The 22,020-nt window shown below is 47.5% G+C and overlaps 2 protein-coding genes across 5 annotated transcripts in view; one reads left to right on the top strand and one right to left on the bottom strand.

The window, feature by feature from the left end:
* DOCK1 (dedicator of cytokinesis 1) overlaps nt 1–22,020 on the bottom strand; it is a 480,997-nt gene that overhangs the window by 249,189 nt on the left and 209,788 nt on the right. The window lies entirely within an intron of this gene.
* INSYN2A (inhibitory synaptic factor 2A) overlaps nt 1–22,020 on the top strand; it is a 59,118-nt gene that overhangs the window by 22,504 nt on the left and 14,594 nt on the right. The window contains exon 3 of one of the 2 annotated variants that reach the window (XM_072972104.1): nt 17,745–17,816. The exons of the other annotated variant lie outside the window; for it this stretch is intronic. Coding sequence (XP_072828205.1) covers nt 17,745–17,816 — 72 coding nt within the window. The remainder of the gene's footprint in view (nt 1–17,744; nt 17,817–22,020) is intronic. 2 annotated transcript variants of the gene reach the window in all.

Genomic DNA, 22,020 nt, shown 5'->3' with positions numbered 1-22,020 from the left:
GCCCAGGGCCCAGGGTGACCTCATGCATTGAGCCCAGGTGCATCTGAATAGGTTGGTGTCTGCTGGTGGCACTGAGTGTTGCCTCCCTGGCCAGCAGTGTTAGGGTCTTGGGAACACTAGGTGGCCCCGTATCTGACTGCAGCGGGATGAATGCACCCCCACACCCTCAGCACACAGGTGGTCCCTGAAAGCCCTGAGCTGCTCTGTCTAACGCAGTGGCCACATGTAAGTCTAATTACAGTCGAAAATTCAGTTCTTCAGTCACATTAGCAACATTGCCCAAGAACCACATGTGGTAACTGGCTCCTACACAAGACAGAGAACATTTCCATCATCACAAAAACGCCTTCACCCAGTATTCCCAAAGTACAGTGCCTGGCTCCTCACTGCAGATCAAGGCAAGGATGATGTGACTCAAAACTCAATCTCTAGTTCAGTTGCTGTCGCACAGGACAGGTTCACAGTAGACAGGCAAGTACGTATCTGGGCGAACTCCCACATCCGTTCCTAGGAACCTTCCTTTCCACTTCCTCTCTGAGCCCTGGGACTCAGACAACAGTGAATCTGGTGGTTTCAATTTCCCAGGCCACTTTGAAGGGGACCTGTCTTGTTCAATGCGCAGGGCCATCAATTTGCCCAAAATTCAAATTTCCACCACGCTTTTCCATGTCAGAACATAGGCGGAGACAGCAGCCTCAGAGGCGGGCGGACAGGAAGCAAGCCCCATCGTCACGCCTTGCTGAGGCGTCTGGGTCCAGCGCAGGTGGGGGAGGGGTGTGCCACCGCATCTTCAACACCTGGCTCCTGAGGGAGGGGGAGGAGCATTGCGATTTCCATGGTGTAAATACTGCTCTTGCGGCCAATGTCAGCCAGCTCACAAAATCCTGAAAATGGAACCTTCTGCTCCTCTGAGCACCAGACCAATCCCCTGAAGGGCATGCACTAGGACGGTCACTTTAAAAGAGGAATTCACAGGGCTGATTTTATGAACTCAAAGCCAAGAAATGTTACCTTATCGTTGCATCTCATGGTAGAAAATAGAAAAAGTCACTTTACTTTATGTAGATAGTTATACAGTCATTATGTAACATAACAAAGAATTTCATGACCAAGTTAAAATATTGATGGAGTTTAGCCTAGAAAACACTCTGGAGTTTGTAAGTTATCAACCGTGGAGAATCCTCAGAAGCTGGGTACCACCTATGTCTCTCCCCACCCTCCACCCCCAAATTAGCAGGGAAGGGTCTGCTTCATACAGAATTTTACCTGCATTAAGAGGAGTCTCGGGGGTGGGCGTAGCTCAGTGGTAGAGTGCATGCATAAGGTCCTGGGTTCCATTCCCAGTACCTCTGTACATACACAAGGGGTCCAGTGAGGACAGGCACCCTGTGTGCATTTCAGAGCTCACGACTCTGAAAAGAAGTGACACGTTTTGCACACGTCCACACTGCACTGCAGGCTTGAGCCAGGCCTGGTGAGGCCATGGGTCACACTCGCTGAACTTGGCTTAGTGTGGCCACAGGCAAATTACACTGGATGTATAACTTGAATGGAACTTCTCCCCACTGCCGAGCTTGTTTATGCAAGCTCACTGTCGGGTCGGCACGAGCTGCGTTACTGAGTTAGCCAGGCAAGCTCCCTGCAGTAGTTCTTCACACCGTGCGTAGAAATATCTGTATCACCAGCCACGACTGGTTTCAGTCGCTTCCAAATTATTTTTCCTAAGAGACTCTTTCACTACTCTCGTCTGAAAGGCCTCGGCAGAGCACGTTTTCAGCTTAGGCAAGTGACTTAATGTCAGTGAGCTTCCCTTCCATCTTCTATTAAACAGAGATGGTAGAAGCTGAAAGACGATGTCTGCAGAGGTCTTAGCAATAATCAACACGCAGTGAGAACTAAAGAAAGGACATATCCTAACAGGGGCATTTCAGTAGGACGCCTTCTATAAGCGGCCGATGTGCAAGAAATATTCAGAACCGCGCCTTTTTAGTCCCGTGTAAAATGTCCGGGCAACCCTCTGCGTGCATGAATGCCAAGAATTATCCTGCTGATTTCAGTGCTTTCAGTATTATTGTTGTCTGTACCTAGGAAGTTCAGGGTCACCCAGGCTATCTAAATAAGTCACTAAGGTAGTCACTGAAGGCTGAGAACTGGGCAGATGCAGCAGTGAGTTTAAAAACCCAGCCAATTCTTGTTAGCGTCGTGATTCCCCAGAGCACCCTCCGACCCAAGGGTGTGGGGCTGCAGCGCTCAGGGTGTGCCGTCACCAGCCACCCAGACGTGGCACCTTGGCAGGGAGACGGCTGCTGATTTCTGAGACAGTGGCACCCCACACGTTCTGTGTCTTGAGGGGTTCCCTGGCTGGTGACAGCCCAGAGATACTCTGTCCTTCAGAGAAGACCCGAAGACACTATGAGAGGCTTTACTCGAGCCATCAAGCAAGAGGGCAGGGTCTGCCGCTGCCCAGAGTGAAACAGGTTCTTTCATGGGTTCAGTCTCTCCCAGCATCAGCCAGGTGTCACCTGCAGGCTTGGGTGTGGGCGGAGGAGGGAGAAGCCATAGAATCTAGGCCAAACCGGGCCCTTAAATGTAACCAACAGGCAGGGATGAAATCATGAGACTCTGGGGGTTTTGTACTGAGTCACAGCACATGTGAGACCATCACATAAGAGGAGAACATCCTAAACAGCCAACGAGCCCACGGAGCTGGTAGCTTGCAGCAAGGGCTATCAATCCAGTGAGTCAGTCTCCCCCACGGGGTCCTAGTCAGCCTCCCCCAGAAAGGGATTTCTCCACGGCGGGAGGCCCTGTTCTCCCGAGTCCAATACACACAGTGATAGGAAAGGAAAATTAGCCACAGGACTCCCCTGACATCAGGGGCCCTTTGAGGACAGCACTGTCAGCGGCTCTGTGGGCCAAGGAGGTAAGAGTAAAGCTCTGAGGGACAGCAACGAGTTAATAACACAAACCCAGCGTGGCATCCTGCAGTAATGTTTCCTCAACTGTGTTTTCCTTCTCATCACTGAAACAAGTGAGGCCGCTACAGAATGGGGGAGGGGTGCCTACACGTAGAGATGGGGGCCCAGGCCGGCAGCACCTGTTTCTCGGAAGACCTCGAGGTCGGTGTCCGATGTAGCAGAGGGCTGCAAACGTTTTCTGCCAGAGGCCGGAGAGTAAATACTTCAGGCTTTGAAGGCCGTGTGGTCTCTGTTCAAATGATTCAGATCTGCCACTGCCTCGTGAACACAGCCGTATACAAGATGCGTACGAGCGAGTACTGCCGTGCTCACGGAACGGGCGCGAGCCCCGAGCTCCCGTGACGTGGGCTGGTAAATGGAGTGACCAGTTACTCAACTAGAAACCCAGTGACAATATGGGTGCAGGACAATCCCACATGGGACTCCCTGGAGACAGGTGGATGGTCCATTCATAGGTTCAAGAGGCTTCTACCAAGAGTCTCCTAAGTGTTGAGCACTGTGCCAGGTGAGGAGAGGCTCCAAGTCAAATCAACTCAGGCTCCCTTTGAAGGGTTCATAGGCCACTGTACGAGCCTGCACTTGATCGTTCATCAGCCTGTACGGCCGTCAGGATCTTACTCTGCCAGGGGAAGGGTGTGTGTACTAAACACATATCTGTAATTTATACGTGTATACACACGTGAATACAGACAGCCTTTCGCTAAAGCATGAAAAAGGTCTCACTCTCCCAACAGCAACGCGAGGTCATCACAACACGTATTTCTACGCGGTGACTCGCTCTCCCCCAGACAGTGATGCTGGTGGACAGACATTATAGACTTGCTCTACCTTACGTCCTGATCCTGACAGATCACTCAGAACCAGGCACTCCTCAGAAGGACCTGTCAGGGGATGAGAAATCTCTCTGAATTTTCTCTAATTATCCATGCCCAAACAGAATAAATACTGCATCGCAATTACAGAGGAAGCAGGAGAGGACAGTTTGATTTGTTTAAGTCACAGAGCAGAAAGAGCCCGCAAGGAACCACCAGGTGCCACTGCAGCAGCCAGAGTATGAATCTGGGAGCCACCGAGGCCCCAGCGTGGGGCGAGGGGGCCCGACGGTGGGCACCCCGAGCCCCCTCCCGGAGCCGAGGGGGGTGCCGGGCGCAGTGGGGGGGTCCCACCTCAGGCCGGCCGGGCGCCCTCTAGAGGGAGACTGCGTTGCTTTTGCCAAAACCCAGACACTTGATGGAGATTAGGGTCTTCCACCTGTGAGTGGGAACGGCCACATTTCAAAGAGAGGAGGTGGGCTCCTCTGTGGTTCTGCAAACGATCCCAGTGGGTCGTCTCTGGGGTGTTGGGCGCTGCCCCCCCCCCGGGCGTCTGGCACAGCGCATCACAGGACAGAGGGCGTGGGAGCAGCAAGGGGAGGGAGAGAGCAGCGCTCAGCACTGAGCTCGGGAGCAGGAAGGCTCTCCGCCTGCCAAGTGCACTCCTGCCCCTCTGCGGCCCCTATCTGAACAGGATGAGAACGTCAGCACTTCATTTTCTAATGTTCCTGATAAGTCAGCCTCGGTGTCTCTGCACATTTGTTGTAAACCCAAAGCATTGTGACACACTCCAGCCAGTGGGCTGAGGCTGCCTCCCGTTCCCTTGGTTTATTCATTTTCTGGGAACCACCCGGGCTCTGCAGCGAGCTGGTCCTGAGCAGGCGACTGTGCCCCAGCCCTCGGCCCCACCTGGGCTTGGGGATGGTTATGAACCCCTCCAACCTCAGCGTCTGACTCTGTGAGTTAAGAAGCCCCGCCTCCTGGGCTTCTCTGGGAGATGAAATAAAATACCGGGGACAAGGCTCTCGGCCCAGGGCCATGTGTGCACTCAAAGTCATGTCCTTCCAAGTGCCCCTGTGACCCAGAGGCAGCTTCCAGGTGCCCCGATGCAGGGAGGTGATACAGGAGAGCCAGCGTGAACACCTCCAGAGAGCTTTTCTCGTTGGTCTCTATGGGCAGGGTTATTTCCAAGGATCGGGAGGGGCTGAGGATGACAGAATGGAGACATCGAGCTTGGCGGCTGTTTTCAGAGGAATGTACAGGGAGAGTTCACTTGGTGTCACAGGCAAGGCAGCTGATGTGGAGTCAGGAAGCGTGGGACTGTTCCCAGCTCATCCCAGCCTCGCCCCTCTGAGCTGCACGTTCCCACATGAAAGAAGGACAGTCCACATGAGACACGGGCTCCTTTCTGACCTAAGAATGAATTCTCCAGAGATGTCCATGAACATCATAACTTCAGCCACTGCCATAAAATACATACAGAAGTTTAGAGAGAGAGAGAGAAAGCCACACAGCCCTCTCTGCGGATGTCTGTTAAGAAACGCACAGAGTGGTCCCGCGGTTAGGTTCTCTTTCTCCTCGTGACACTTCTTCCCTCCCTATCTCTTCCACTGCTACGCATGGGGGAGCTGACCTCTGTCCTGGAAGCTTGCAATCCTTTGAATGGTTTTCAGGGGAAACCCCCCTTGTTTTCTTTTTCTTTCCTAACTAATGGATTTTATATATTTGTGATAAAATAGTCAAGTTCTAAGCCCCAGTGTAAGTTAGCCTCCTTTATGACTTTGAAATAGAAGCACACATCATACTCTCTCCGGCATTCTTTCCACTTCACGCACAGGGCTGCGGTGAGTCTTTTCTGTAGCTTATATTTATATAATGTTGTAAATACTATTTTTAAGTTCTTAAACAATAATAAGCCTTTCCACCCCTAATATGAAAAATGAGGCAAATATATTTGTGAGACTATAAAACACATTCCAAATTCTTGCTTTGGGCTTCATGTAGGTATCACACGTACTTGAAAATGTAATTTAAATAATCTTCCTGTGCAGAATGCCAAAATAGATTTCAAATACCTCTCTAGCCTTTTAAGTTGGTAGGTGAATAAAAGCCTCGCCACTGAGCCACTAGGCAATTCAGACACCCCATTTGTAGATAAAATGAGCAATTCAAGGCATGACATGAACGTTTATGGAATTTATGGATTTGTGTCCCAGAATTCGGATTAAAAAAAAAAAGAGAGAGAGAGAGACGAAATGCAAGTTCTACTTTTCAAGTACTTTTTAAAAAAAATCTCATGCAATTTCTGCTAAGCTATGCAAAAATGGTTTGAACTCAATTTCCCATTGGATCTGGGGGACAGTTCCAGTGAAATGAGTCTGTCCAGGCAGGGCACCCAGTGAGCTTATCCACTTGGAGCATCCACAATATGGTGGCCATTCTGCATTGGCTTATTTAATCCCCAGAATTACCCTGTAAGGTAAGAATTATTTCCATCGGGAAACTGAAGCTTGGATAGGTTAGGTTAACACCCCCAAAGTCGAAAGACTGGCGATGATAGGAAAGACAGCACGCCCACCTGGACCTGTCAGGTCCAGCACCAGCCTCTCCTTCCTCTGAAGATGGGAAACTTGCTCTGTCCACACAGATCTTCAAAGCAGACGTTTTTGTTGCTACTGCAATTCTGGGTTCTTCCTTCTACTTGAAGGGGTCAAGAGGCTCCTGCAGCCAGACCTGGGAAGGCCCCTGTGAATTTATATCCTGAAGAAAGCATAATTCTAATGCGAGAGGTAGCAGAAACCACCTTTGAAGGGATCCCAGGAATAAAGTATGTTTTTAAGGACTCATAATCAGTAAGAGGAATCCGCTCTGCGAGGTAATTTCAGAAAAATCAAAGCCGTTGCTCTGGGAAGTCTGGGGATCCACATTCATCCATGAGCATCCTTCCTGGTAAAACCACTTCAGAGCTTCCACATACCATCTGTCCCGTGACCAGCACGGGCCCCTCAGGCTCCGCCTTAATCAAATTCACGTCCGAAGTCATTTGAACAAACCTTGAAGGAAAGTTGTCAACGCCCCATAAAAACAAGCCAGTCTGTGTTTTAAAAGCCAGATTTGAATGGACATTTATGAGAAATGAGTTCCTCTACGTAGACAGTCTTAAAATGGGCATATCTTGACCAGAAACGGAGTAAAACAAATTTTCTGTCAATATCTCAATGGTTAAAGCACCAGACCATCTCCCCAGATAAGCGTCTCATAATTGGACATGAAGAATTTGCTAAATGATGACACCAAAACGCAAAGGTTTTAATCTTCAGCCACACGCGCCCTGAAGCACTGGTTTAAAAAATAAGTGTAACGTCACGTTTGGGGAACAAAGACACAAAAACTCCTGAAGAGCAAGTTCTGATTTAAAATTGTTAACTAATCTGCTCTGAAAAAAGAAAAATCAGAAGAAATTACAAATCAGAGATAAAAGCGCTGTGGCAATTTACCATCGGAACCACCACCCAGTGCACAACATTCCTGCTTTCAAGTTCAAGTCTCGGCACATTACGTGACGTGTGAGAATCCTCGAACTGGGGAGGAATGCCGACCCAGAAAAAAAATCTGTTTTAATGCCGCAGACACATTCCCATTTTCATTCTAGTTTGGTAGCCAGTGCCACCAAATTCGTTTTCATTAATTTTCAATAAATTATAGCTTATGCTTTATCTCTCCTCCAGGAAACAAGTTAATCAACTCAGCCTCAGCTCAGCCCTCAAAAAGCGGTTTTCTTTATTAATAGCTATTCCTGATGCCCTGCGGGGTGAGGGCCTTTTTTGGTCATTATTGTCACCATTCTGCAACTTAGTGCCTCCTTGATTTCAGGAATCTATGAAAGAGGCTGTAAGCTTTGCCCTGTTTGTAATGTAACCAGGCAGTCTACACACAAAATAATAATGACTCTCTGCCCTGATTTTTACCTATTATGACTTTAGATTATGGAAATATGGTTATACAACAGTAAAAAAAAAAAAGTCTTGCCCTAAAAACAGTGTTCATCTCTGTCTCTGACCAAATCTGCATGCCCTTCTGACAGTACTAATAATGACTGCGCAGTAAGACTAAGAATATATCCCGTCGTCTTCATCACGCGGGGCCCTGTGTAAAAGGAAGGAGGCAGAGAGCTGGGGCAAGGCCTGGGGAGAGGCAGGGATCAGAAGACAGGTTGGCGGAGGGGCAGGCGGCTGAGGGGGAAAGCAAGGAGGCCAGCTGGAGGAGAGGCCCACGGCCTTGAGTCTTCCCGCTGGCTGGCATGCTGTACCCACCCCCCATTTCGCTTTAATTCTCTGTAATGAAAACAGGCATCAAAGGCTTTCCTAACAGCCAGCGCCTGCCCAGAATTATAGTGTCCCCACGTTTGGGGAGCTGCTGGGTCCACTAAAGTTAATTTGTCAACACCATCTAAGGAAGCCACCGACTTCATTATTCATAGGCTGTGTCTCAGTGAAACTTGTTCACCAGGTTGCTTCTGAGACAGAGCAATGACATTTCCCAGGGGTGCAGAGGGGGCTGGTTTAGGTGCAGACGGAGCCATTTACTTTAATAACAGAGTGTTGGAGGCAGAAGATGACTGGCCTTTTCCACTTTGGGGAAACTTAAGATGGGATAGTGGTCATACTTGTAGACAGAGGTTTTCCCCTGATCCAGCTGAGATCATCACAGAACTGACCACCCTGTTCTCCTTCTCAGAAGCACAAGGGTAGGGCATCTGTTAACCCAGCAGAATACTCAGGCAGGTTCTTTATTCAGTTTTTCATTCATTCATTCATTGCCTCATTCATTATTCATAAAAATGTTTCTGGAGTACTCACTACACATCAGCGTCACTCCAGTGTGAGCCCCAGATGTTCATCAGGGAACAAATACCCACGTATCTCCGCCCACAGGGTGCCGACATTCTAGGCGGGGAGGACACACTGAAAGCAAAACCGTAACTCAAACAGATGGCATGTTCCAAGCTGGTAAGTGTTGTGGAGAAGTTTCAAGTAGAGAAGGGAGGAGAGCACTGACTTCCTAGCAGCCACTGGTGGTACACACCTCCAGCCCTGCTCCGCAGAAGGTACCAGACTACCTGCTGGGACGGGGAGGACAAATGAAGCCACGTCCATGGCCACCCATATGCTCTCAGCCACAGGGAGAAAGACATGTCTATGACATCATCAATGTCCACTGTCTGGAAGGGTGCTGGGGATACGCCAGAGGCTGTGCTGGGCTGCCCAGGACGGAACGGAGGAGCTGGTCCAGACCAGGGATGTTGGTCCGAACAGACCTGCCCTATGGAAGGGGAGCTGCTTTTCAAAGTTAAGCAACTTATTCCCTTTACGTACCAGCAATTCCTTCAGCTTGGAAAAGTATGTGGTCTAGATTTCAAGTGTCTTGAGGACAAGTGCTGTGTTTTATTCATCCAAGCAGCTGCTCCCAGTGCACAGAACTGGCACACAGGAAACATCCCGTGAACTGAACACGCACACATGGCGAAGCCAGTTACTTATTTTGGCTAATTTATAGCCAAGCGCTTGAAGGTCTATAATTACAACACTACGTAGAAATAGCCAGGATTACTGAAAATTACCCTGTGTTTAATAAGCTCCCAAGGGAGTTTGCATGTAGATCAAAAGTCCACATCTCAATTCCTGGAAAAAATTAAGTCAGGGTAAGACAAATGGGAAAATCGCAAACTATAAATGGCTGTGCTCTGACACATCATTTTGCAGTAATGTTTAGACCTCAGCACAATTTCCAACAAGCCACAATCATACATAGTGTGGGGGTTCCCAGGTCAGCCCTCAAGTTGTCTTCAGCTGAACTGAGACTCAACCAGACAGCACTGCAAACTCCAACAATCGTGTTCATAGAGGAAGTTACTCCTTCTAACACGGGACTTCAATGGTGTCAACCAGGACAGCTCTTGTTTTATACAATGGCCGTCTGGAACATTCCTGTTTAAATTCAGGAGGATCATATGAGTGTGTGCAGAGAGAAGTATCTGATGTACTTCAATCTCAACAAGAGATTCCTTTCCTCCAAACAGAAGTCCTAGGTGAACAGAGGAAGCCAGTACCAATGGGCCTGGCCTTACTGCCTGACCTACCATCTACAGACGGAAGGGCAGAAGGGAGGAATCAGGGCTGGATGACGACTGCTGCCTAAAGTTCTCTAAACACAAATGACGCAGCGATTATAATACAGAAACGCCAGTGCAGGCACTGCTCCCCCATAGTCAAGGGACTGAATGGGAAACATGGAAGCGAGTCTTTTAAAGTTTTATTTAAATGTCAAGGAAGAGCTGCCAAATTCCGCTAGAACAGGGACTAAACCAACCCTCACGGACCGACTGAGACAGTTATCTTCCCAATGAATTTTGCTTTTCATTTGCACCTGGATTCATCCTTCTGTGCATCCACAAACCTTTATTGCCACCTCTCCTGTGACTGCCACGCCAGACGATGGCTGGGCAAACAGAGAAAAACACACAGCATGCCAGCACGATACCAAGTGATAGGCGCTCTGGTGGAAAGTCACCGAGAGCTGGCCAAAGGGCACCTGGAGAACAGGTAACAGTGCAGAATACCAAGAAGGCGTCAACAGCCAGACGTCCCCAAGGCAGGGGGAGCCAGGGATGGCGCAAAGAGCTGGGGGTCCCTGTTAGTCTGTGCTCTTCAAAACACAGCCTCAGGTTTCTTTTTTCTTTTCATTTTATGTGTGTGTGTGTGTATTGAAGTATAGTCAGTTTACAATGTTGTGTCAGTTTCTGGTGTACAGCACAATGCTCCAGGCATACACCCTCAGTTTCTGAAACAAACACACTGCTCTGTCGACCTGGGGATTCCGGGTCCCTAGTGAACACAGAATTGCTCAGCCTAACATACTAAGTCGGCCACTGGCTACAGAACAGCTCCTCTCAGCTCCGGGGAAGAGGAGACCCGGCCATCCATTGCCAGTGAAAGCCAGTTCTGCCTTTTATTGACCAGTGGGTGTTCTTGGCATTTGTTAGGAAAATCGACTTCATTGTTTTTTAACAAACTTAAGTTGGATGTTCCCCAAATCCTGACACTTAATAGATCAAGTAAATAAAACAGATATGGTTGCATTTCCATGGATATAGGGGTAAATTCACGTTAGCCTTTAACTAAACAGCTGATATAGGAGATAATTACAATTCCAGGGAATAATCTGGCCAATTCCTAGTGCAAATTTGGACTCAAGACCAAGCCAGAACTACCTCCAGAAGTGGCCTTAAAACATACAGGGAGGGGGGGTCACCGAAAACAGCTGAGTTTGACTATTTATGAAATTTCATTTCCCACAACAAAAGCAGAGGTATCACTTTATGCTTCTAATTAATGTCACTTTGAGACTATTAAGTGGGAAAGCCCTTGAAGATGCTGACATAAATGATGGCTTAGTTATCAAGAAGGGACAGCTGGAGCACAAACCTGGGCTAGGATGCAGAAGAAAAAAAATTGGTTTTTGGCACCCAGTGAGAAAACTGAAAGAACAAGAAAGATCAAAATCAGGAGAATAAGTTAAAGTGCATAAAACTATCCAGAACAGAGATCATGCCATTTTCTCTCTTTCTCTCTTTCTTCCTTCCTTTCTTTTTTTCCAGCAACCACTGTCTTAGCAGAAGGCCTAACACATACCTTTGATTTAATTCAAAGTGACAACCCCAGTACCCCAGGTAACCAGTGTTTTGAAGACCCCCTTTAAAGGATCAAGCCCTGATTTTAATACTACACAACATGTCTTTTGCTTTTGTGCTTTTAGAAACTCTAAACTTGCTGAAAATCACCATGTCATTTAAAAGACCAACAAATTAGCACCAAGGCCACTTGCCCTGGGTGCCCTGCACGGTGCCCCGAAGCAGAGACAGAGGAGGGGCCCCTCAGGGTGCGTGCTAACACACCAGTGATGCTGGTTGAGAGGAGAATGCTTTTTTGAAATCTAAAACCAAACACTCCATTTACAGTTCCCCGGGAATGCCAGAAGAGAATTTTCCATGGGGAATTTAAGATCTTATGGAGAAAACAGCGTTGTGGGTCATGGCAGGAGAAACAGCACATTAAAGTCAATCTAATAAATTCAGTACTCGTAATTACCAGTCAATACCATAGAATTATATCCCCTTTCCAACCATGCTTCTCTGAGATGCTTATAACTTCGTGGGGCTTTGCTTCTGATAGCAGGCACTGTAAGACACATTTTTTCCCATTCCTGACATTTTCACCAAACAATTTGAAGGGAGGGGGGGACAGAGACTCAGAGTTGTCAGTCCCCGCTCTCCGGCCCCATCTTCAAGGTCTCAGAGACACTGAGCCACTTGGATATGTGGCCAGGAAGAAAGCTTTCGTGTGACCTTTCTCTGACATTTCGCAGCACCCACTCCTACCACCCAGGGCCTTGCTATCTTAGATCTCCCTGTGATGAGTCCATGAAAAAGCAGATGCCGCCTGTCACTCCTGTCCCCTGCTTTCCATCCCTGCCTCCCAGGACACAGCCGTGCTATAGCTCAGTGTGAAGCTGGCAGCCGTCCTTCCTCCTTGATGGTTCCCGTGGCTTTGTTAGAAAAACCGCCACACCTGCTCTGCCCTTTGCCTTTCCTTCTTTACTTTTGTTCTTTCAGTTCCATTCCTCATCACCTCTTTTGCTGTTGATCTGCAGTGGAAATACCTGAAGACTTCCAAACCCCAAATTGTCACCAATACTGTCTATTTCATATAAATGTACAAAAGTATATTTTTATCTTCAGGAAGTTTTGATAATGACAACTAAAGAATTGGAGCAGACTTCAGCAGAAGCTGAAGGTAGCTACAAATCGATGAACCGCGTGCTGAGTTAAAACTTGAGAATCCCAGGCCATTAAGGAAAGGAGGACCCGATGTTTTCTTTGAACGGGGATGCCCCAGCTATACCTCCACACTGTCTTGGATGAAGGACACTCATCATACTTTCTTTAAAGCACAGCAAGGTCTTGTGAAGAAATCTGGTTCAATAAGAGCGGAAGTGGACATGGCTCTCAAACTGGACTCCACCAAAATTACTTTGTAAAATTAGCTTGTCCAAAACCTTCCGCTTTAACAAATCAAGGACAATTCCTCCTCTGTGCTCATTCCACAAAGTCCATGCTCTTTTTACATCCATATTAATTTCATAACTCGTGTCTAGTCTCTTTTACCTACCACCCTGACCAATGGGTGCCCAAAGGGGATCAAGCAAGGAGAGGGTCAGGGCCCCAGAAATGGTGCCTGGGTTACAGCTGTGATCTGGAGGGATGGGGGGCAAGAGAGTCAATGGAACAGAAAAGACAGCACCTTGGATGCTTAGTGCTGTCCTTGGTGCTGAATGTTAGGCTTTCCCCCTCCCACCCACCCCCACCCCCTAAAATACGTTGCTGAGACCAGAAAATACTGACAAATGGCACCTCACAGCAATGGGGTGATAAACATCAGGTGCTGCAAAGATCATGTTTACAGTGATTAAGAAGAAAATCCCTGTTTCCAATGAGCATACTTATCATTGGGATCCACAGATCCTTTCATACTAGGAAAAAAGTGAGGACCAGAGCTTTTCATAATTTATATTTTTCATTTGCTTTTTGCACTCGGCATTTTTTTCATTAGATTTGTCTGCTACTGGACTTAATATGAGAGCACAGAGACTGACTGTATTATTTGGTTAATAAATTAATGTTAACCAAACACCCAGAGTGTAACCAGGCATTGTGACAGGCACAGGGTTACAAACCTATGTAGGTATAGGTTCCTCAAAACAGAAGAGAAGAGAGCCTTACAGAGGTAGCAGTGAAAGTGCAAGACTGAAAATTTATAATTTTTGATCAAGATGGCCTTCCTCTGCAGCTTTCACATCAATAATCTAAGCTCTCTCTTCTCCAAACTTCTAATCACAGAAGACCTCTAGCCCCGCTGTCCATGGAGAAGAATCTGCTCCAGCAGTTAAGTTTTCCATCTGCTCCTCTTTGTGACAATGGCAATCCGGAAAGAGAATCATTCCAAGTCTTAGCTTTATGACTTGTTTCCAAGCGAGAAGGAAAAAAATAGGGGAAATTCCATACTAGCACTTTGTGTTCCCTATCCTGTAGAAAGAACTTATCTGTTTTGTCTGTATTTGGAGAACACAATCATTCAGATGCTGCAACACAATTATTAATGGGACCATAAAATTATCAGCGAGGCCAAACCCTGCATCTTGGAAGCCCCAAGGACAATTAGATGGATTATTAAAGCAATAAGCACAATGGATTACAGAGTTTAAGCCCTCTATTCAGAACACCCTCATGCTTAATAAACTGTGACAGACATATCTCGATGGACAATAGCTATGGGAGGTAGCCTATGACTTCACCACATGGTTAGTTTGTCCACAAGGGCAACACCTTAACTTTTATCCACAAACTAATCTCTCATTGACATCCATTTTTATAAACTACCTTTTTGGACTCCAAACGTTTGAATACTTTAAAAAAGAAAGGTTGTAAACAAAACCCTGGAAACACCCCCAAGGACCCTTCATGGCAATGAGATCCTGAAAATACTTCTCACACAAAGTGAAAACATGACTGACCACAAATTCTTCCTTTAAATTAGCTTTGAAAAGAGTGACCACAGCTATGTGTCCCTATAAAGTAGACATATGACTCCTTTGTATATTCTCGGCCAAATCATACTGCATCTCAGGGCTGAGTGAGTTAGGTTGGGCTGTAAATAAGAGAACCAAGAAAAATGAAAATGAATGAGAGTAAAAGACAGGAGGGAGGGTGTTCCACATTGTTCGTTCATCCATACATGAGAAAGCCTCTACAGGGGCTTCCCAGTAAATTTAAAACAACGTTCAGTCTCCTGTTCTACGTGATCTGATCTGTCTTCCTTCTCTCCCCTGCGTTCCATCTATTCCAGCCACACCAGCCTTTTTTCTCTGTCCTGCAAACATGTCAACATCATTTCCATTGAGCTGTTCACCTGTGATGCCCCGTTTGCAAAACTCGTCCCTGGATCTTCAGATAACTGACTGTTCTTTCATTACCATCCAGGTCTCATTCCAAATGCAATGTCCTCAGTGTGTAAACCAAAGCCACCTCTCGGCAATATCTCCTTGACACGTAGCAGAATCCAAAGTCATTCATTTCCTCCTTCCTTCATTCACTCATGTGCTTACGTGTTGCCTGTCTGGCTCTCCCACTCGGCTCTAAGCTCCATAAGGACAAGGACTCTCTCTCATTCCAGAATGTCTCCTCAGTAGCCAGAATGAGGCCTGACACTTAATAGGCACTTAATAACTATTTGCTTACTGACTGTAACGGGGAAAGAAATGTGTGCTTTCTACAAAGTGATAAGAATAGTCTGTTCAGAGAGGGCTGAAAAAAGAAAACAATTTATAACGGAAGAATTCCAAGGTCCTGGAAGAGAGTCCTCTTGTGCATTTCATGGGCCTGAAGCCTTTGTCCCGTCACTGCTGGATTCACTGACTATCCCCAGCTGCCAGTTACACATAGTGCAGGATACTGGTCCCAACATGCAAGCGGGGCATCACAGAGCATCCAAAGCCTGGGGTCTAAGAATAATGAGATCCCAGATCTGAAGTGTTACTGTATTCTCCTCTGCAAAATGAGGTAGCATAATTAATTCGAGGACTCAAGGCTCTAATAAAAGTGAGACACTTGGGAACTCCAAGATGCTGGGCAAGGAAGGGCAGCTGGTGTTGATGAGGTTTGATGGAGATTTGCCCCAAGGTCTAGAGCAGGAAGGTTCTACCACTGAGGAAGTCGGGCTTTCCTCAGAGCCCAGTAAGGGTCCTCCTCAGACAGTATGGTTAGGAAATGCCCCTGATTTTGCCTGTTTTCTTTTAAAAGCCTGAACTTTAGCATGTGACTAGTGCACCTAGACCACAATTACGTATCCTCTTCGCTGACTGGTGGTTAGTAGACACCAGTGCAACTCCCGGGGGAGCAGTCCCTTACCTGCAGCACAGCCATCGGCGTGACTGCACGTTCTGCAGCAGACACATCCCTGTGAGGACATGTTCTCCGGCGCCATGCTTGTTTCTCTGTACAAAATGACCATGGTCAGACCGGGGCTTAGGACCGAGCTCTAGTAAAATCAGTGGGGTGGAGAAAGACCTTTTATATATCCCAAGGCATGGGAGAATGGAAACCAATGTCTGACACGGAGGAACCCTGTTACGGTTTCGACAAATCTGGAGACGGGGGGAAGGTTCAGGAGGGATGTACTCTGGGGGCCAGTCATCAGGAGGAAAGGGTTCAGGAAGAGAGGAAGGTGGAATGCACAAGCTGCTCCCTGCTCCCCTCCTGACAAAGCCCAGGGGAGAGGAAAAGACCCCAGGTGGGCACCCCAAGGTACCCGATACAGAAGCGATGGGAGACAAAGGGCAACACGAATGCAGTGGCAGGTGATTCCAATCCTGGCTCAAATATAGTGGGTCACAGGCAATGACTGGCAACACTCAGGGGCACAATATGGTCACTTGATTAATCAATGAAATGCACAGAACTCAAAAGTCATGGCCGAGTTTACCAAACAAAGCTCTCTGGGACCACCTGGCATGAGGTGGAAAATCCTTTTGTCAAATGTTTACGTAACACAAAATATAATGAGGAAAACAAAAGTTATTTTCCATTCAAAACCCATGACGCATGCAAGAGAAGTGTACACAGCGCAGGTGATAAAAATATCGACTGTCGATGTTGACAGAAGACCTCTGGGCACTATGATCATGGTGAATCACTCAAGAAATGTAAATGTGCCCCCAAAGTGTGCATAAGCCAACTCAGATGGAGGCTCTTCTCTGCCACCAACTAAACAGATTCTGGTCATCATGTCTGTCCTTTGATACAAAGTAATATTCAGAATAAAATATGCCAGCACGTTAAAAACATCCGAGAGGAAAGGCCAGCCAAAGTGGTGGATAAAACATTGTGTAACTCCTCGAGATTAGCTTCTTAGGGTGACTGGGCCAAGAAGAGACATACTCAAGAAAATTCTCTCAGCAAACCTTTAAGTCTCTACAGCCTTCCAGAATATACCCCAGAAAATACTCTGAGGTTATTTTTTTTTAAGGGAGGAGAGTCTGCATCCCCACCATTCCCCCAGAAATGTCTAGTCTCACAGGGCCAACAGAACTCACCAGAGAACGTAGCCGAAGAAGTGTCAGAAGGCATGACTCTGCAGTGTGACACTCTACCACACAGGGCAGCAACATTTCTTCTCCAAAGAGCCAGAGAGTGAGTATTCTGAGATTTGCAGACCAAGGATATTATAGGTACTTACGTAAAAATTTTCACTATTGTTTATTATTAAAATTTTAAATTTCATTTATGGACACAGACATTTTAATGATATTAGTTTTCATGTGTCCCGAATATTATTACTCTTTTCATGTGTCTTAACCATTTATGAATGTAAAGTTCAGTCTCAGCTTGCAGGATCAAATTAAGCCAAGAGTGGGCTTCGCCCGAGGGCCAGAGTCTGCAGACACCTCCCCTAGCAGGCGAAGAAGCGGTGGGGCAAACACAAGCCATCAAGTCAGCATGAGGGGGTTGGTTTCCCCTCAGAGTTTCTTTAGAACACCATAAATATAACGTGCATTGAAACATCCCAAGTTCTCTCTGCTTATAACAAAATCGGATTATTTACTTCATCCAGTAGCTGTATGTTCACATCCCGGATTTAATTTAAATATCTTAGCTGCAGAAGTCGCATTGGTTGTATACAGTAAACGCAGAGACAGGAGCCAAGTGGGAAACACATTAATCAACTTCCGTTTCCATGACGAGCCGCGGCACTGGGAAAGCAGCTGATTGGAGGTGTCTGCTCTAGAAAAGCCCGCGACCACCAGCCACCACGTGTAATGCTCTCCTGTTCTTATCTTGTAGGCTTTCATATCGGACTGGGCAAGACACAGCTAATTGTGACACATGCAGGAACAGTGCATGTATTATCTATAGGTATGTTAACATTCTCCTCTTCCCACTTTTTTATTATGAGTGACAAATGATGTTTACCCGCCAATGCAAGACTCATCTGGGGCCATGCTGGGGTGATTCTATCAGACCAAAAGTAAAGAGCTGTGCCTGACCATAATTCTAGGCCGCTTCTAACTACCCAACCCCAGGGATAGAGTCGTGGGATGAGGGAGAGCTTGAACCGTGTCTCTTCCAAATGCATCTTAGAGGTTTCAAAAACTGGTGTACGTTTGATGGCTTGTTCCCGCAGAATCGATAGTCGTGGGCCCTGTACTGTGTGTTCTGGAACAGCTGGGATATATAAGCCCTTCAGATGGTCCAGATCAAAGGCTGGAAACCACACTGTATATGCCAGGAGTACCAGAGGAATCAAATGTGCAGTTCACTTCCTGGGAATGCACCAGGATGGTGGCATTTACATCCCTTGGGGCACCATCCCCTGTCTGGAGCCCTGCGGCGGGTCCTCATGTTTTTCAATTTGAAATGTGTTTAGATTACGCACATCAACATGAACGCAGCAGACTCTCGACAGGCAACAAGCATGTTTGGCTTTTGGCAATAATTTAGGATTTTAAGACGTGATCACAACCTTCAGAAATGTTACTGTCTTTTTTTTTCTTTTCAGAAATGTAATTTTCACATATAAAATATGAGAGCAATAAGAGATGTTATGATTTAGTTCATTTTTTAAACTAAGCCTGAAGAACAATTTTAGTTGATTTGCCAAAATATCAACAACAATAAAAAAAAAACCCTGCACAGTTATACATCTGAAAATGTGTGAAGGAACCCCACCCGCCCTCAACCAAAAAATACCTTGTGAAGAGACCTTCCAAGTTACCACCCTCTTATCAAGAAGGCAGAGACAGGGAGAAGGTATAAATGTCTTTAAAATGGCAGGGAGCTTAACTCCACACATTCCGGGGCCCGTCACACTCCAGTCCAGACAGAGCATCCCAGACTGGGCTCCAGGGTCTTTAAAAGCACAGTTTAAAGGTCACCTGGTGACCTGGTCTAGTTGTGGCAGAAGAACCCACAGGGCAGAGCTCTGGTACCACCCCAGCACAGTCCCTGCAGAGGCCCTCCACCCAGCTGACACTGCCCCCAAGGGGACACCTGGCAAGTATGGAGGGAGGTATTTCCAGCTGTCACAACCGGGGAGGTGCTCCTGGCATCTACTAGACAGAGCCCAGGGATGCTGCTAATATCCTATGATGCATAAGACAGCCCCACGACAAAGAGTCAGCCCGCCCCAGTGTCGCCTGTGCCCAGATGGAGAAGGCCTGCCTTGGCCTTGCAGGAACCGTGGCCTAGTTACAGTCTAGTAAAAGGCACACACCACCTGCTAAGGCCTCCTGGCCGCCGGCAGGGGCCCGGCTGCCTGACTGCCCTCCACCGCTAACAAGCAGGAGGTGGGAAACAAGCACCCAGGCAAGACAAAGTCAAGACCCCACATCCAGACTTCTCAGAGAAGCGTGGCTGGTGGGGATCTCTTCGCCACATTCGGACGGTGAGAGAGAATTCTGAGTCAGAGTGAAGGGATACAAAGTGGCATAAAGTAACCCGTCACGAAACCAGTCACTTAGGGAAAGAAGTAAAGCATACAGAGCACCTGGCATACACCCTCCCCACTTAGCTCTGCTGCTCTGGGAGCTGAAACTCCTCCGGTCTCCCTGCAACAGGGCAGAAGTGAACGCAGATTTCCGGAGAGGTCTGGGAGAGCCAGCCTGATGACATGGACCCACTTAGCGTTTTGTAGGGGGTTGAAAAGAGAATTTATTAGGGCGCTCTGCAGTGTAACTGAAGTAACTTAAATTTTGCCCTATATCCAGAAGTAACTTGCACAGTCATATTAAAAGTGATGTAGCAAGTTTGTGAAGGAGAGGCATTAGCCCAGAGTGGTTCTTGTTTGGAACTGGCTCAACCAGCTGTCGGCAGGAATTCCACCACAGGAGCCACTGGCCCACAGCTCATTAGAACTGGGCATCCCAGCACCACAAGAATTTGACAGCATTTAGCATAACTCCCCAGCTAGAGGGACTGAGGCACTGTGACCACTTTGGTTATCTCCCGCAAACTGAGAACAAGCCTCCTTACTCACAGGGACTTGACATCAAAGGTGTGACCACAGGGACTGTTGATTTGGTGGCCTGCATCTTCAGGAAGTGAGTAGAGCGGGGACCTTTAAAGCTACAAACCCTACAGTCAGCCGTCTGAGTGAACAGAGCATCCCAGGAGGGCTGGTACTAGAGAAGGCGTGGAGTTCTAGACCTCTCTTTAGGAAAGTATCTTAAATCCCTCCCCCCATCAGAGTGATAACATAGTAACATTTCAGCTGGGCTCACCCTGCCCCACAAAGACGGTCTTCCTATTATTAGTTCAAATAGAGATCTCCATATTAGTACCAAGTTGAACATATATACTCATCAAACTGTTTCCCAATTTCCTTATCACTTCATGTAGGATGTCGTTAAAATTTAACAGTTACCCTTGACATTGGTTACTGACACTAGACAAGAGTTTTCTGAGAGCCACAGATGATACATGAGAAGGGAAAGCTCACTTCTGGTCGACTAATTGCAACACCAGTCAAAAGGGAAACTGTGAACTTAAACATGTTACTTGAATTTGAATCGTATCTATTGCAGTCTTATGTTTACATGATTTAAAGTTACGCCAAGGTGAGGCCCAGGTGTTTCCTGGGTCAATGAGCACCACAAGGCTTCCAAGATATCTTCATGGGCTGTACCCACTTTCCTTCGTTTGAAATGGAACAAGGTCGTAGGACCGAATCTGGTTGCAGGATCCTTCTGGATGCTGCTATGTCCCTCTCTCTGTCACACTCAATACTTTGTGGCATTCTCCTCTTTCCAAGGCATCTAGCCCACAGAAATAATTCTCTCTGGCCTCCCTTATATTTTGCTGGTTGATGTAATGCTCAAATAAATCACATCGTTTCAATGGTGAGCACAAATGGCATAAACAGATCCGAACCCGGCATCCTCTTGGTGAGCACGCAGCTGCAGAGATGAGGACCGAGGGTCAGGGGTCAACAACAGAGAAGCCTGTTTGCCAGGAGCATCCAGCCCTATGTAGGCGGCGGTCACAGCATGGGGATCACCCTGGTGGTGCTGAGTCCAGCACCTCGATTAAGGGGGCTTCTGTAATCCCGCCAGAACACCAAAGGCCGATACAAGAGGGTGAAGGGGAAACTGGACTGGCTCTCGGGAGACTCTCGGCCACCCGATGCTGCCCTCGAGGCTGGCAGTTGTTAATACACCGAGATGCAACTTCCCCCAAGGCTCCTTTTTACCAAAAAAGAATGGGCAGGGTGAGCACGGGGGATTTCAGCCAGGATTTCTCAGTTTTCAGTCAATCCTGTGATTCCTCAAATGCCAGCTGCTTCATGGAGAGTGGAGGTTTCTTTGATAGAAAAGCATTCGGAACTCCACGGGCCTCGGGCAGAAGTGACCTGTGCAGGTGACCCCAGAGCAGTGCACAGGGGCAGCCAAAACATCCCAGATGTGAGCCACAGGGAGTGTCCAAATTTCAGAGACTTTATGATTAAAGCGCATCTCTCCTCACAGAGGAAGTTGCAACAAGTCCTCCCTCAACTCCTGCATGCGCTGTACCCAGAGACGGTCCCATTGGACGGGGGGAGATCAGCTCAAGATCAGAGTCCTGGCAGTTGGTCCCATGCCTGGCTCTGGCCCCCAGGTACCAGGGCCTGCATCCTCGACTTCACTGATGTTCTGGGAGTCCCCCTCCCATCTCTGCCCGTCTCCTTGGTCTTTCCCATAGGATGCCTGCAGCACCTCAGGACTGAATGGGTTAAAGGAATTTCAGAATAAAGACATTTTAAAATGCCAAAGGACTGTGGTTGTCCCAGAGGCTGGGTGAACACAAGGGGCCAGCAGGGCTGCCAATCTCCACGTGTTGCAATTTGTCAGACCTGCTTGCTGGCGGGCAGGGAGCCCTGGAGGTCAATGAATTTGACCCCGCCTGTCTTGCATTTACACACCGCTTTTCATTCGAAACCCAATTACCCTCTCTGAGCCGCGTGAGAATCCACCATGTTGCCAGGAACACGTGGCCCAGAGACGTGCAAAGGGCACCATGTCCAAGATGCAGCCGCCTGTGTTGCTGGCAACATAGTCCTCGGATAAATGTGTGCCTTTGCCATGCA

The sequence above is a fragment of the Vicugna pacos genome, chromosome 11, assembly GCF_048564905.1.
Source record: "Vicugna pacos chromosome 11, VicPac4, whole genome shotgun sequence".
Lineage (NCBI taxonomy): Eukaryota > Metazoa > Chordata > Mammalia > Artiodactyla > Camelidae > Vicugna > Vicugna pacos.
Note: the sequence above shows the minus strand (reverse complement) of the source record. Positions and strands in the feature narration are given on the sequence as shown.